General features: G+C 38.7%; 1 protein-coding gene across 1 annotated transcript in view; it reads left to right on the forward strand.

The window, feature by feature from the left end:
- LOC109039133 (uncharacterized) overlaps positions 1 to 17,362 on the forward strand; it is a 424,526-nt gene that overhangs the window by 52,315 nt on the left and 354,849 nt on the right. The window contains 1 exon segment of the mRNA XM_072300747.1: positions 843 to 898. Coding sequence (XP_072156848.1) covers positions 843 to 898 — 56 coding nt within the window.

Here is a 17,362-nt window from a genome sequence, read left to right on the forward strand (position 1 = left end):
TAAATTTACATATCTCTTGGTAGATTGAAAGTATCTTTCGAAAAAGAAAAAAAAGTGAATGAGGATTTTTTGTTCTATAACTTTGAATAATTTCTTGAATATTCTAAGCCTCTCCAAATTGTCAAACCATTCATAAGGGTTGGGACGATTGTATGAAGGTACCGTCTTTTTTAAAAATGGTCATCAAATAATATAACTTATTGTCTAATAGGTTTCTTCTACTTATTTATTCTTTCACCAATATCATTTATGAACAAGTCTGTATTAGTGCGCTGTGATGGCCAGTTCTTCAATCAAATGTTCTTATTCGTTTCAAGCCATCGATTATAACTGCCTTACAACATGTAAAAATCATACTTTTTACCATTGCGGCCCCGCCATGTTAGATGGCCTACATTCTGCAGCAACCAGGAGCTACTATTTCTGGTGCATTTTAGAAAAAACCTACGTGGCGTCAATTTCTTCATGCAGGCAGGATTTTATGGATGAGCTAGAAAAAGTAGTGTCTTGTTGCAAAATCAGTCCAAATTAGAACCACGTAACTGCAATGTAAACCATCCGCTCATCCACGGTTGTTGCCGCGGCCAGCAGGGAATGGGTGACTCGAACGCGGGGGTAAGAAAGTTGGCGATAAATCAAACGCAGATGAAGCAGGTGCTCTTTTATTTATATTCATTGCGAGACTGCAAGCTTCTTCCTAGAATTCCATCAACGCTGCACCGTGCCTTTTCAATTTTAATTTTCTCTATTTTACTTTAACCTACTCTTTAGAGCCTCTGCAAATTTACAAGAATGCACTCGGTGGATTGTTGATTAATTGCTTGTGTGTTTATCTGTTACAGCGAAGATGAAACTTCTCTCCTCGTTGGTGGTGTGGATTGCAGTGACTCTAACACACGTAAGTTTATTTTCCAAGTATCTACTCTTTAAGACTTACAAATATATTCTGAACAATTCAACCGTTTAGGTTTGTTGATATTTTTCTGAGTGAGAAAGTAATTTAAAACAATACTGAGAATCCCAGTCGATGTGTCTCAGAATTAAATTTCTCCCAAGTTAATCAGCATCCCATTACTTTTTTTAGAGAATTTCATCGCAGCCATATAATGAAGGGTGACTTTTTCTTGATCCGAGTAGAAATTCTGTCACTTGGGACGTCATTTTGGGTTTTTAAATTTTACTGATGTTTTTTCAAAAATTTTATGAAAATGCAAAAAATTGGAAAGGTCTGTTCTGCCAACCGAACAAAAAGTTTTCCCTTCAAAATTTTGCGTAGAAAGTGACTCAAGCAACGAGAAATTCGGAAATCAATTTCTTGGCGGATTTATTGAAGTGCATTTTCAACATAGAGCAAAATAAAAGCAGATGATACACATGACGTCATTTGGACTCTTGCCTTTACCTACTTTTATCCATAATTACTCGTGGTATTACTCGTACGAAGTTTTAGGGATGAGACTTACACTGCCGTGCTACAGAAAAATGCAGTATAAGCCTTCAGACGTTGCCAAATTTCCTTTGATATAATATGAATTTTCGGGGTAATCTGTGGGTATTTTCCTTCGAATTTTTCAGGGATTTTTATTCGCCATCAGATATAGATCATCTGAAAATTTGAAGAGAAAGTATTCTCAACTTTTTTCAAGAATAAATATTTTATCGGAGGAAATTTGGTAACTCTCGAATGTTCATACGGCGTTTTTCCTTAGCGCTGCAGTGAAGGGAGTGCTAGTCTATGCCCTATTCGATATAACAGAGAACCTCCACGATGACGTCACCACTAGTAACGGTAGTATCACTAGTAACGTCTGTAACCTTCACTCTAAAGTCTATTAAGTCGGAGCTTTTATCGACCGCACTGCAGCTTCTTTCATGAGTTTCCGATGCACGAGTGACGAGGGACTATGAATGAGCGTGGAACGAGCGTAAAAGTGGGACTTTCACCGTCGCACTCACCGGCGCAGCGCGCAGTGACCTTGGCGAAGAGCTCATGTGTCGTGTGAGCTGAGGCGCGGAGCCCACTGCAGTTACGGGCGTTACGTTGACGGACAGGCGGGGCGCCGGGCGCGCAGGAAGGGAAGGAAGGCGGTCACCATGTTTGGAGGTGTCCCAGGTCATAGGCGCTCCGCTTCTCAGCGCATCGGCGGAGCGGCCCAGCTTCTGAGCTTTAGACTCGCTGTTGCCAACCGCGGAATTTCAAAAAAACCGAACGTGTCGGAAGTGGTGGCGGTTTGAAGAAGTAGCCCTTGGATACTAATGGTGGTAATACCACCACCGTACCAAAATGGTATACCACAATGCTACCATCACAGTACCAACATGGTACCACCATAGTACCAACATGGTACCACCATAGTGCCAACATGGTACCACCATAGCACCAACATGGTATCACCATTATACCAACATGGTTTCGCCATTATACCAACATGGTATCACCATTATACCATGCAACACGGTTTCACCATTATACCATGCAACATGGTTTCATCGTGGTACTAACAAGGCTTAAACATTCAATCCTACACCTTCAATCCCACAAGCGTCTAGCATAATTCCAATCTAAGATTTGACATTTTTCACCCCGAATTAGTTATTTGGATTGCACTGAAAAATTTAAGTTTCCCTCGGACGTATTTATGCTGAAAGGAACTATGTGCATAGGGTTTGCGTGCACTGGAAAAAAAACACATTGGATCTAGAGTCCAGACTCTTGAAAACATTAACAAGAAAAAGGACTCTTGATTCAATCAAAAAGCTTAAATCAGAAGGAAATCCGCTCAAATTAAGAGGCTTGGTTCTTGATTTAAGCTTAAATCTGATTGAATCAAGAGTATTTTTTCTTGTCGAGGTTTTTAAGAGTCTGGACTCTAGATCCAATGTGTTTTGTTTTTCCAGTGTGTGATATAGTTCCTTTTAGCACAAATGCGTCCAAATGTCGTAACGTCTGAATGTTTATACGGCGTTTTCCATTAGCTCGGCAGCATTGTGGAGCCTCATAATGGGGCCATCGGATGGAACCCGAGTGACGTCACGTGACCTGCGAGGGAGGCTCGAGGATCCGACCTAGGACTCGGCGATTGTTCCACGATTAATTGAGGAGGGACAAGAGGCGACCTTGCCATTCCTGCGCCGCTCTCGTTATGCAACCGCGCAGGGCGGAGGCGGACATTGAATTTTCGGATGAAATTGTGAGTGTGTGGTCGTGCAAATTGCGTCTGGCTCCGGATACATTAGTAGGTCAGGCGCTGAGCCAATTTTGTGACTTCTGCTCCGCAGACATCACACACCCGTCATTGTTCCGCTAACGCATCCCTCGTATAAAGATAGTAAAATTCTGACAGCGAGATTCTTATCATTTTTTTTATCTTTTATGCCTCGATTTGTTTTCAAGGCTCGCGTTTAGTCATGCCAGTAGGCGAGAGTTGAGCTTAAGTCATGCAACGCCTATTCTAATTTTCTCTTTTGTTTTTCACCGCGACAAATTTGGGTTGATTCGTCCATTTAACTTCTTTCGACGCGTTTAATTTGTCAGGTTTATTGCTGACGATAATAGCTTGACATGACGTAATGATAAGCTAACAGGAATATCGATGAATGTGTATTGTTACGATACAGCCCTATTTAGAATGACACATGATACTCATTGGAGAGCTACAAGCTAATCATTTCTCTTGTGCAAAACTACAGAATATTAATTGAAATTTTGTTAGTTACACAGCTATTCTGCCGTGCTAAGGTAGAACGTCGTATGAACCTTCAGGCGCTGCCAAATTTCATTTTATAAAATAAAAATCTGCAGAGAAAGCTGTGAATATTTTTCCTCCAATTTTTCAGAGAATTTTATTCGCAATCAGATTTAAGTTATCTAAACATCTCAAGAGCAAATATTCATAACAGTCTTTAAAAATTTACATTTTAGGGGAGAAAATTTTGCAACTCTCGAATATGCTTGAAGTGTGCAGCACGGCAGTATTGCAGATTTGATTACTAAAATTAGTTCATTTTTTTGAAATATTTTAATCTAATTGCTTCCCATCTCCAAAACGGTTTTAGATACAAAATATATGGCATACCTAGTTGTGCAAATGAAAGACACAGTTGCACAATCTTAACAACTCTTGATGGCGCTTTTCAAGTTTCAAATTTCCTGTTTCCTTATGAGAAAGTCTTTTTTTGGTTGTGGGGCGCGATTTTTCTCTCTTACCATTTCTAGAGTGCAGTTTCTTTTCAGGACACTCCCTCCGCATTATCGTCACCGACGACTTCAACCATTTCCTTTTCGGGCCGTGATGAAGTAAACATGTTTTCCGGTTCGAATCCAGCGTCAACGCGTTTATTTTTACGCTGATTCTCGCGGCTCCGAATATATTTGTCACGATTTATTTTCACCTCGATCCCAAGCTAAGAGCGTCTCAAGGGCTGGGTCTCAATCCCAAGCACTTGAAAGTATCAGAGCGTGTTCATGCAGCATTTTCACGTCGAGTTGCGTCACCGATTGCTTTTAACGCGAGGAAGTGGCAAAAAAAAACAGCCGGATGCGATATCTCTCCGTGTCATTGTCATTAAATCATGGGGGAAATATCGAATTTCGATGTATCGAACGGTAATTGATCGCCATACAGCACATACCTACGAGAGAGTAGGTGTAAAGATAACACGGTCGAACGTCCTTACGCGTTCCACAACACACTTCACTCAAATATGAATGATAACTGGGTCACCTGGTTGCAAACTGTTATTATTGCCTCCTCCTACCGCAGTGACTGGATTATTGAATCGTTATCGAATAATTTTAATCGATAAATTGCATTGTATTTGTAGGGATTTATCGATGGAGTCATTCAATAACGACTCGCTTTCGATTTGACAGTCGATCCACGGATGAAACCGATCAATCCCGATGCTCTCGTGCTGATTAATGGCACCTATTTCATCGGCTCGTTTGTTGGTTGAAAGCGAGAGTCGGATCGCTGCATTTGGTGAGAACTCATGGCCATGTCGGCGAATATGAATATTTGAAAGATCAATCAAGTGAAAGCTTAAGGGTTTGGTTTGGTTTTCTCAGGATGGGAGCAAGATTTTGGAGGCAGGTACTCTAAAGTTTTAACACATTTAATTTCGTGAAATGAAATCTCCTTTGGTCTCAGTGCTGCAATAATCGTTCATTGAGAGTCTTATCTTTACACTAATCAGTTACTGTTCCTTTTCTGACGATTTATTCTTAAATATAAGCCACTTTTTGCATAGCTCTCTTTTGTTCTGCAATGCATTATGTACCTGTCATCCTCAAGGTCACAGTGGGCAACCAATAATTCTGGATCTCTTTGTCGACAACCTTCCCTGTATTTTCTCAAGTCGTCTCTGTTTTGGAGATTTAAGTTTGAATATGATGCCCAGAATATGACTTACGCATGCAGATGGAAAATAGTCTTCCCAAATTCATACATTTTTTACGAAGAATCTTTAAAAGTGGGAATATACTCATTTCAGATAATCATAAATACGGAGTGATTCGTCTTCTTCAGGGAATGGCGATACCTAATGTTGGTGCCTGGCTAAGGATTATAAAATATGAACCAGACGAAAGTAAAAAATATCCAAAATCCAATCTTCACCCACATTTTTTAATCATATAACAAACGAGCTGACAATGCGGTCGTATGATTAGGCAAATCCATTCCTTACCTGAAAAGCCGACTCTAAGATCCGTGATTGCTGTCGACTCCAGTGGCACAAGAATCGTTGACATTATTAGTTCGAGCACATGCTCACCAAACTTGAATTTTGTGGGTGATCAAGGCACAAGGTCGAACAAACCTTTGTTGCCGCCGGTATCAGTGTGTGAAGTACCGACGTAAATCATGAGCATGACAAATGTGAAGTGTGTCGCTCCCGAAACGAACTGTCTCCGCCCTCTCATAATTAATTGAGGATAGTTAGACAAATTTGAGGGATAAGAATGTACAGCTGTTGATTTCTCAACAGTTTTTGGCATAATAGATCTTAATCGATTCTAAATATATGTTACCATTTTGCGTTCCTTTTCCTAATGGAGACTTTCCCCCTAAAATATCCTAATTTGATGCCGTGTTTTTTTTTTGTTTTAATTTTTTATTGGGCGTTGTTCATCCTTCTCAACGACCAAATTGAAGTAAAGGCCGAGACACCTCTACTTTGATCATACCAACCAAACCAATTGATTTTTCGGTAATTTGAAGAATAATGTGATGGATTTGATGGTCTTAAACCAAACGAAAGTTCAATTGCAGGGCCGAATTAAGGGGATAGCCACATTGGCCGCGGCCCATGGCGGCAAATTTTGCGATTTTTTTAAGTGAAGGTATAAAGCAAATCGGATTCAGAAAAAAATACAAACGAGAAAAGGCGACAAAATCTCTCATTTCCTGAGAGTACAGTAATTTCGCATTGCGTCAAACACAGTGCGTTCAGCACTGCTCGACGTGAAACGCAAAGCGCCTACAAGACTGTAGGAATACTTCACGCATTGCGTCAAAAACAGTGCGTTCAGCGGCGGTCGGCGGGAAACGCATAGCGCCTACAAGACTGCAGGAATACTTCACGCTTACGCCAAACACACCAGTGCGGTCAGCGCGGCGCGGCGGCGGAAGTTAAAATTATTAAACCACATTTATGTTTGTTCTTTCATAATTTTTTCGTTCATTTCTTATAAATGGAGGGCCTTGTCCACACAGAGATAGGTTTACGGAACTTAACTTTCGCGCAAAGTTCCGTGAAATTTTGCTGGTAGTGTTGACATAGGGCTTTCGCAAAAAATGTGTCCAACACGAATAAACGCGTCTTATGCACCCCTACCCCTCCGGCACGTTCACTGGATGGTTTTTATTGATGTTTCAAAACTAATGAGAAGGGGGCGGCAAAATACAGGCGGCCCAAGGGCGGCAAGTAGGTGAATCCGGCCCTGTTCAACTGACAAGGTATATTGATTGCTAATTCATCGTGTATGTCGATCCCAAAACATGATATGTACTCTAACAGCATGCTGCTTGGAAATTGCCGAAAGGTGGTAAACAAATACAAAAATGAAATTATTTTGAGTCCGTGTCCAATCAATAATTTCGCAATTTCTTCTCCGAAACACACACACCCTCACACGGTTATCTGAAATGAATAATGAAATTCAATTATGTTATTCTTATTAAGTTCATTAAAATTCAGAAGCGGTTGTCAATCAACCATGCTTGAGGGATGTAAGCTTGTCTCCATATCCGAATCAGATAAGTTATTCATTAACACCGTTTTGTCTGCAGAGTCGTAAATTACACATTCACGACCATTCATTTCAAAGCTACCATGTCAATTTACAAAATGAAGAGCCTGCAAAACCGTACCATTGAAATGTGATTTAAAGACAATTTTTATGTGAACTTTTGTAATGGATCAGGCAAAAAGGTCCTTGATAAGGCAGAGAAGAAAACACATATGTGTGCACAGCACAGCCTAAAGAGGTCAGTTCTGCAATAATCAGCACTAAGAATAACCATAAATTCCAAATATAAGCTTTTTCGAGAGGAATTCAAAGTCCATACGGACGCTAAACTGGGAAAATGAGAAAGATTATGTTGAAGTTTGCCAACGCTGTTTTGCTGGCCTTAAAAGTGATTCATTTCAAACGCTAATAATATCATTAATATCGCAAATTATATCTTGAAATTTTAACCTAATGCTCTTAAAAGTGTATTAAGGAACGTTTAGTGTCGAGTACTGAGAATATTTATTTTTTATCCCAAAGCGGTTATTTTGCTGCGCACAGCAAATCAAGCGGTCCGAGTATCAATTGGACTACATTTTGCAATTCCAAACTACAATCTTTGGCTAGTTTCAAAAATAACGTATGTACCATTAGTTTCTCCATGTAAATTGTTATTAAGAATGAGCTAAAAATTTTAGTTCCTGATTGCAAAATGAAGTCCAAGTGCTTATTTCTCTGACTTGACACATAGGGAAGTTAATACATACCTAGTTTCTTTCCATCTGAATCGGTGGCAATGCAAGTATTACCATCTCTGAACGGGTCGCGGAGCTAACGTAACAATCGGGTGCACGCTGTACGCGTCATAGTAACTCTCATCGAAAACGCGTTAAACGGTTGACATCGAGTGGCCTGTCGGAGATGCCCGCCGTCTCGCAAATCGCTGCATAGTCTTTTGTTTTCTTCCGCATGATTTTTGCATACGGGCTCAAGCCTTTCTTCTCCTTGCGTTTCGCATTGCTTCATTTCATTGCCGGCCAATGCATCCGTTCTCCTGTTGCCGCGTCTACATTGCATTTGAACATATTCATGCTAAAAGGAACTATGTGCATAGGGATTGCGTGTAACATAGTTCCTTTTAGCATAAATACGTCCATTTCTGTAATCAATCGGTTCATTTTTAACTTCGTCTTTTATGTATGAAATTCTTACCAACTATATACGTAGTATCGGCAAATAACTTGAAACTACGTATCTCCGTTTGTGATGTTGTGAGTTTCTGCTCATGTTTTATTTTTTTTAAAAAAAAAACTAACCGTCATTTTCTTCCTTTAATCTTGTGTTAACTTTCCTCACTGATTCAAAAATATTTCAAACAAGTTTGAAGGAGACATTTCTGGTTTTGAAGCAGATTCTGAGAGATGAAATGATTACATATGCACACAGATTATCCTCCTGATGACCTCCAGGACTGTTCGACATATTTACACATTGTTGATGGGACACCATAGAAGGTGATAGACTCCATTACTCAATTTTCTTCGAACTTTACGTAAAAATTATTCACGCAGCAGCATTAATTCGCGCAAATTAAATGAGGAAAAAACACCAGCAGTTAATCAACAATTCAACGGGTGCATTCTTGTAAAGCAGATGATTCAAAGAGTAGGTTAAAGTAAAATAGAGAAAATTAAAATAGAAAAGGCATGGCGTAACATTGATGGGTTTCTAAGAGGAATACTGCATTCTGGCGATGAATATGAATAAAGAGCACCTGCTTCTCAGACGCTGGATTAATCGCCAACTTTCTTACTCCCGCGTTCAAGTCACCAATACCATGCCATGCTGGCCGGAGCGAAAACCGTAGATGTGCGCATGGTTTGAAGTGGACTACATTTTGCAATAAGGAACTACTATTTCTGGCTCATCTACAAAAGCACGTATCTGCATTGGGAAAATATTGGCACATACGTTGTTTCTAGAATGAGCCAGAAATCGTTAGTTCCTAATCATAAAATGCAATCAAATTGAAGTTACGCGATTCTTCTTCACGCTTTATTTTGCCATAAAGAACCACTAGTTCCAGCTCATTTATAAATTAACGTATTTGCACAAGGAAACCTTTTCCCTTGCGTTATTTATAAAATGAGTGAGAAATATTAGTTCTCTCACCGCAAAATGTATCGGTAAATTCTGACAAAAAGTCACAGAATTTTTTGATTTTCTCTAGCAATTTTCATTAATTTTAATTCGTTGGACCAGGCGTTTTGGAATTCATTTTGAAATTCAGTGACGACATTCATATACAAATCTTATTTGCAGCAAACCTAATGGCTCTTAGGTTGTTTTGAATTCTCGCTCTTTGTGTATATCATCCAAAAATGAGTCTTGAAAACCATTTAAATTAAAAACGACATCGGCAACGCGACGCGGGAGGACACGACGGCGACATCATGTGAACAGGAACACGTTCATCGTCAATTGGAGCGTTGTTTTCTCCAGATTTCTGCTGCAACTCTGCCGCGATAGCGGAAAGAGCACTAAGTGCATGCTGGATGAACCTTGAGACACATAAAAGCATACGCTAACCATGGTTCATACAGAAATCCACTTACAGCTCTCCTCGCTATCCCGGCTCTGCGCTCGGGCTCGGTCTTTTGCCAGAATCTAATTGTTTCCCTCGTTTGGTCTTATCTGCGCCGCCTTTTGTCTTCTCATTCATGATGCAGTCCCCAGCATCCGCGGATGGCATCAGTCTTCCCTCCAATTTGTCTCCCGTCCAGGCTCTGCCAGACTCCATGCCTGCCTTGCAATAACTGCTTAATGCATACGGATCCGACTGTGTGCACTCTTGCGTTTTCCTATTAAAATCCGGTAACAAGAGATCGTGAGTTCGTGTCGTCCATGTGAACGCGGATCCACGCAGAACTGCCCGCAGGAAACCCTGCAATTTTGTTGAGAGACTTATTTGTTAGGAAATAACGGTCCAACTTGAATCTCTCAGTTCGGAAAAAGTTTCTTCTTTTTTGTCTTTTCTTTTCTATTTCTAATTTTTCCTGTTGTTCAGAACAGAAAATTTGTTGTTTATAGTTCTCTTACTAAACAAAATAAATAAATGCCAGAAAGTTACGTTTAATTTTGAATTTGAATTTTTAAATTTGAATGAAGTATCAAATCAAGGCACTTGAAGTTAGTGTATCGTCCGAGAAACGTGACACACGGCGCCTGATACAACTATTCGTGCTCGATGGATGTCCGTGTTGCATATCTAAAAGTTGAAGGCGCTCTCGCTTTTTATTCCCTCACAGTAGCGACGCACGCGCCAGGCGCCACGCGCAACCGCGCTGTTGGGTACAGCGGCGCCGGGTTTGAGTTTCTTTCAAAATCCGACTCACCTAATCAAATGATCCAACTCATTCAACTGTACGTCATAACAAAAATTTAAAAAAAAAATAATAGAACAATTCTCTAAATTCTAAATTTTCTCAGTCCTAGTTTGCAAAATTCATCGATTCTCAGAACTCCGAAAAATTCGTAAGTCTTCTCAATGAAATTTGACAGTTTTACGAAGAAAAGAGGATTTGTTCGATAGAATTTTTCATAGCGACGTTATCAGATCCATTTGCAAAAAACCTTATTTTTGCATTAACAACTCTCTTCGGCAGAGCGGATGAAAGGTTGTTTGAATGCTAGATAGGAACACCAGAACAGTAAGCAAGCGTGCCTCCAAAATTCCTCCGACTAAAGAAGAAGAAATCCAAATTGAAGCATTAGATAAAGCTTCGTTTGAATTAGTACAAGCTTATACCTCTCTGATGATTCGAGTTGTGTCACTCAAGCGCAGTGCCGGATCTACTCTCCTGATTAAAATCAGGGGTTTCGCCCTCTCTTAATTTGCGCGAAAGGAAGTGGGTGGACCAGGACCCTAGCCACCGCGGGAGACGAGTTTGTGTTGGTGTGATAGAATAAATAATGCTAATATATTAGCAACGATTACGCGACAGGATTTCGGTTTTCATTTTCGGCAAAATGACGCCCATTACGACCAGTGATAGCAGCAAACGCCCACCGACAGCGTTGTCAGATTTCAGGCGAAAGTTGCTAAAATGCACGAGAAAATCAATCTAACAATTCTGGAACTATTATTCAATATAATGTTGCAAGACCGCCATTCTTGGTCCCTGCTATTCGTTGTCTCGTTTGGTTCCAAATATGTATGAACGCCTCCTCACCCGGCTTTTCCTCGACAGTGTTTTGTTTTCATTTTCCCTTTGATCTTTGAATACCACCCAAAAGAAAATTTAACTCGAGACAATATCATGAGAAATTATTCAAACCTACACATCAATGACATTCGGAGGAAAGCTGTCTGTATTATTCCAATGCTAAAATTTTGAATGAATGTCGCACCTTCAAGTTTTGTTATTTTACTTTTATAATCATAGAAAGAAGAGGTGGAACCATTTACTGAGACATAAAGAGAAAGATCTTGCATAGGCGGATCCAGATACTTCGATCGGAGGGGGGTGTGGAAGGGGGGTCCTGGTGGCTTTTCCCAAAAAATGTTCAACATTTTATATCATCTAACATGCAGTTTGAGTCAATCTTGTCATGAATAATAGTGTCCTTCCTTCTTTTTTCCTCCGTTCCTTCTTTCTCTCTTTCTTTTTCCTTTTGTGGAGCGAACAGGGGGGGGGGGGCCGCCCTTTACGTCACCTTCTCCCCTCTTGGATCCGCCTATGAGATCTTGAAACGGTTTCAATAAGTTAGTATGAATGCAACTTGAAACTCTTCACACTCATATGCGAAAAGCAAAATAAGACTGTATTGAAATGTGCCATTGCGGAAACAAAACACACGACGTGGGATAGTTTTTTTTTATCTTTTATTATATCAATGATTCGATGTAAAAAAGGGGTCAAAATTATGATGGGATCATTAGTATTTTGGTGTTAATCTATGATTTTCAAATCAATGCACCCCCACAATTACATAAACATGAAAATTTTCCAAAAAATTACATCACACAGAACTGTTGAGCAGGTGTCGATTTCTTTCCTTCCCTGCCCTGCGTAATCGGATGTCAACGCCCAGTTTAATAGACTCGCTGTCCTTGCCTTCATAGATAGACAGATTTATTCATTGTGAGCCGATGCAGGTTTTATGATTAAATACTCTAAACGACTGCATAAAGCGGAAGTTTGCCTGGGCCACATTTTTCAATTTTTTGTGCTGATATTCAAATAATTCAAGATTTCTTCTAGCCTTATGTTATTTTACGTGTTGAAAAATTTAGCAATATAAAGATACCAACATACCGATGACCAAAATGCAAAACCACGCACTTCAATTGCGTTGTCGCCAAATTTCCGCTCTTTTTTACTTTTTTTTTGGAGAGAATGAATCCAACTTCATCGCTCAAAATTATTACAGAATAAACTGTTACATAGAAGAAAAATCAAGATCCCTTCCGAGAAATTACGTTGACTAGTTTTCCAAAGGAAATATAAAGCGGGACAAGAAATCTTCAACGTCACCAACGGCCGTACGTGGTTTCATCATCATCGTCTAGATTGGACTGAACTTCCGCCATCGGAAGTTTTTTTCGAGCGTTCTCATACTTATAATATATATCTTTATTTGTTTTTTGGCTTGCACATGGCTTCTACAAATGCGTCGAATTTTTCTAAACAAGAAACAAGAATAAATATATGTATATATATAAATAAATAAAAAAAAAAAAAAAAAAATAAAAAAAACTTCACAAATTTTGCCAGAACTACTGTAGGGATTACATCCCATGATTCTTCATCCGCTTCAATACATCTTCTGACAAGATTGTTTCTTTCCTCATTGGTTTTCATCTTCGGATAATAGCAATAAAGTTCATCATCATGAAGCCAGGCTGTGGGAATGATATCTACTGCATCATCTTCTTCAGGAAACTTTACGATAGCGAATTTTTTTTCTGTCATAATGAAGAGCTGTAGCGTATCACGTTGCGGCCATCCTACTGGGTTGACATTGACAGGTTGTGGCCAGCATGAAGACCCACCTACGTACCCCCACCCTTGGGGGGCTGTGCTGGAGGCTGGTGGCGGCGGCGGGGGTGGCGGTCTAACTTGTTTTAGCAAAAGGCTTATTATGTCTTCCTCTGACATTCCGTTAATGACAAGTCCATTCAAAGTTGCAAAAGTAACTTTATGCAGTTCTTTATTGATTTTGGTTAGTTTATCTTTCAACTTGTGAATATACTCATTATGAATGAACCCAGGTGAGCCTTTCGGAATCAAACTTTCGTTAATATTCGGTCTTTTCTCCATTGCGAGGATGAGCAGCGAATGACAATGAAGAAACTCAGATGAATGTCCTTATTCCTGCAGAATATTTTTTAAAAAAATGGGTAACCTTGCTTTCCTCTTTAAACGAGAAAAAAGTGGTCATCCTATTGTTCTCTCTGTGACCCCCGTGGAATTATTAGCGGAAGGTCAGGCGTTCATTGTGGTTCTCTTAATTTTTTTCTTGATCACCCAATGTTCATTGATTTTTGATAGCTACCAACGGATATAAAGAGATGGAATGACGTCGATAACTTCCTCAATATGCAAATGTATGCTTATGTAAAGTTTTTTTGCAAGTACTTTCAAACTTACGGAGCACCTGCACTCATGAAATTTATAAAATGCTGTTTTCTTCCATAACAAATATTTATGAGGTTTAGTTGCTGCTTTACAAAAAAATACCGAACGTGTCATATCCTCGCTAAAACTAAATGGGAAAAAATAGATGGAAAGGAGTCCCCTGTTTTGATCTGAACTAAAACGCGAATTTAAATGCGTAATGACTCATTCTCTCTTACTTATGTATGAAGAGTGGAAGACTCAAGGCAATTTTTTTCCATAAAAAATGTTTTGACAGATTAGAGTGATGGTCAAATGAAATGAAATCTAGAAGGTTTTTTTTTCTTGTTTTCTTTTTGCCATTGAGCATAATGGATGTCATCATGACTGCAACAAAGTAAAAGGTTCTTAGAAACGGATCAATGTGACACTGATCGGAAGCGACGAGATATATTTGAACAAGTGACCTACCTTGTGAAGCTCTAACACTTCATTATGACATTGCAAGATATTTGAAGAACAAACACTTTGAAACCACCTTCACAAGTGCACTGACTAATGACCTATGACAATAGAGTGTACAGTAATGGGTCTCCGAGCTTGTTGTTTCCTCCATGTTCCGTTTGAGTTAGCATCCTAAACACGGCGCCTTGTGGTAGGTTTTGTCCGTTGCATAAAGTTCACAGTTACTAAAATCAAAGAAATAGAGTTATGAATTGTATAACAAAAAAAAAAAAAAAAAAAAAAAAAATTGAGCATCACATGCGATCAAAATGTTACAAATTGAGACCTTTGAATTTACTCATTTTATTCAGTTGTTTACGTCTTTGTGAGCTAAAATATTTACATTTTCATATTATAAATTGAGTGTCAGAGTTTGCATTGTCTCACGCATTCGTCAATCAACCATTACAATCAATCGATTGATGTATGCTTTCAGTTTTTCAGAAAAAAATGGGCAATTATAATAAACTAATTTTTTTTATGAGAAATTGTAACTTCTTATGGAACATGTCAATATTTTGAACGAGTTTCCAAGTCCATCAGAAATTATAATCACCATAAAGATAGAGCCAACACTTCATTTCATGTCAAGTTCAGAGCGCAAGATTGGAGAAACTATGATTGTTGAATTTGAATATGACCTTGCCATCAATGATAAGATGTCTGCATAAAGCAATCCGTGATAGTGTCGAATCATCCAAGATCTGGAGAATCGTGGCTACTGCAAATCAGACTGGAAAGTGCTCCCTCTTACTCGTTAACACTCCACTCATAAGTCGGTTTTGAAACGACAAAAATGAAGATTTCAACATTTTCAAACTACTATAAGAGCGCAAATTGCAGCAGCCAGTAATCGCTCAATTTTGTTTTATGACCTGCATAATTTTTTTTTTCTTTTCTAAAACGAAACAGACACACCAAAGTTGACTTGAATCGAAAATTGAATAAAATCAGAAAAACGGAATTCGTATAAAATAGTAAAAAATATTGCAAGGGTTACAAGAACTTGTTTAAATAACATGTAACGGGCAACAACCAACATTTTGTGGACGTTGCACCTCACCTCAGACGTATTTTTGGGAAATCGATCATCGATATTCTCGCCACGTACTTGGAGACTTAAACGCAGAGTAAGAAAAGTTGACCATTTCAATCTTCCGACGGACAGCATACAAAAATTGAAAGTTTGAAGAAATGAAGATAATAATGAGAAAGTTTTAAACCTCTCTTATCAATTATATATCTGTAGATACGTTTTTTGGGGGGGCCATCCTTGTTTTATCTATCTTAATTAATTTTCCGTAATTTTAATCATTTACAAGTCGTGGCGATAGGAGTTATTTCCTTTTCGAAAGACAAATCATTTATCGTGGTACTAATTTTGATCGCATGTGCTACATTATGTCCCTTCTTTATCGGCAGAATAACTCATCAATGATTTAGAACGGCAAACAGAGGCATTGCTGCGAGGTAAACCAAAACTAGAGCGCCTTCATATTTTGCATAGGCAACCCGGACATCCTAAGAACACGAATAGTTGCATCCAACAGTTGATTGCCATGTGTCGTTCATGTATATGCGCTTAATATAAGCACGATGAGGATGTTGACACCTCACCTGCGGTGCCACGCTGAGGCGTGTGTTAATTCAGATGTTGCCAAATTTGCCATGATGTTGACATGTTTTGTATTTTTAGGAAATTTATGAATATTTACCCGTGTAATATTCAGAACCACTAGATTAAATGAAAAAGAAAATTCCATCGCAAGTTAATAGAAAATGTGCATTTAAATATAAATGGGAACACTCGCATGTTAAGCATACGTTGTTCCTCAACACGGTAATGTATTACGATTGACGAATTAAAATATTCAATAAAACTGATTGGATTTTAATCGAAGAACCATGCTAACCTTTTTTTTTTACTTGACTAACGTATGCAATTCTCCTCTGTAAATACTTCTATACTTACTCTCTTTAAATATCCTTTCTCACTCATTGCAAAGTGTGGAAAAACGCCGTATGAACACTGAGACGTTGCCAAATTTCTGCTAATAAAAATCTAACTTTTTTATATTTTATTTATATGTCCATACAGTATTTTCATCTTCATTTTCATCTCGTTGTAATCTAATTTGACTGAAAATTTTGAGGAGAAATATTCGTAGGTTGTATCGAAACTAATTACTATGTCGGGAGAAATTTGGCATAGGTTTTAAGATGCATTTACCTAAGCACGCGCTCGGCAGCATAAGACAAGTGTAGTCCATCTTCCCAGCTACCGTGACGACTTGAAACGCGGCTTTAAGAAAATTCATCATCGTTAGTCGTTCGTCTAATAGTAAGGGTACAGGTGGTATAGTAATTCTGATTGTATTCTTATTCGCTCAAGTTGTCAGGTGTCATGTAGGGAGCGTGGGACTATATTAATTGCGTGATACATTTGGCGATCCATTATCAAGCACGTAATGATTATGCGGGGAGTGGAGGGGGGATATTATGTTGTAAAGGCGCTCAAAACTATACCATGGAGGAGGTAGACTCTTCAGTTAAAGAATCTCCTGTTACACTTGTAACTGGACTACAGTACGCAATAAGAAATAACTATTCACGGTTCATTTTAAAGACAACAGACTTGCCATTAGTTTTATTATACAGGTAGGTGCTTTTATGCCGAGGATTGTGGTCCATATTTGCAAAACAGTGTCAAATTTAAATTCTAACGTTTTTACGTTGATTACCTTAATTTTGCGGTTTATAATTTATAACCAATTCGTTGACAGCACTACAAAAATTTTATATCAGATTAAGCACTGATTAAAATAAATAAACATTTTCCACGCAATGAAACTGAAATTCTGGATAAGAAAGAAAAGATTTTAAGAAATATGGTCCAGAAAAGGTAAATCATTTTAAACTTATTGCATCGAATGAGGACTTTGTTTTTTTCATGTCTGGATGTTTAAGGAAAAAAATGCATTACCGCAGGTCGAAACAATTATCT

This window comes from Bemisia tabaci, chromosome 5, assembly GCF_918797505.1.
Source record: "Bemisia tabaci chromosome 5, PGI_BMITA_v3".
Lineage (NCBI taxonomy): Eukaryota > Metazoa > Arthropoda > Insecta > Hemiptera > Aleyrodidae > Bemisia > Bemisia tabaci.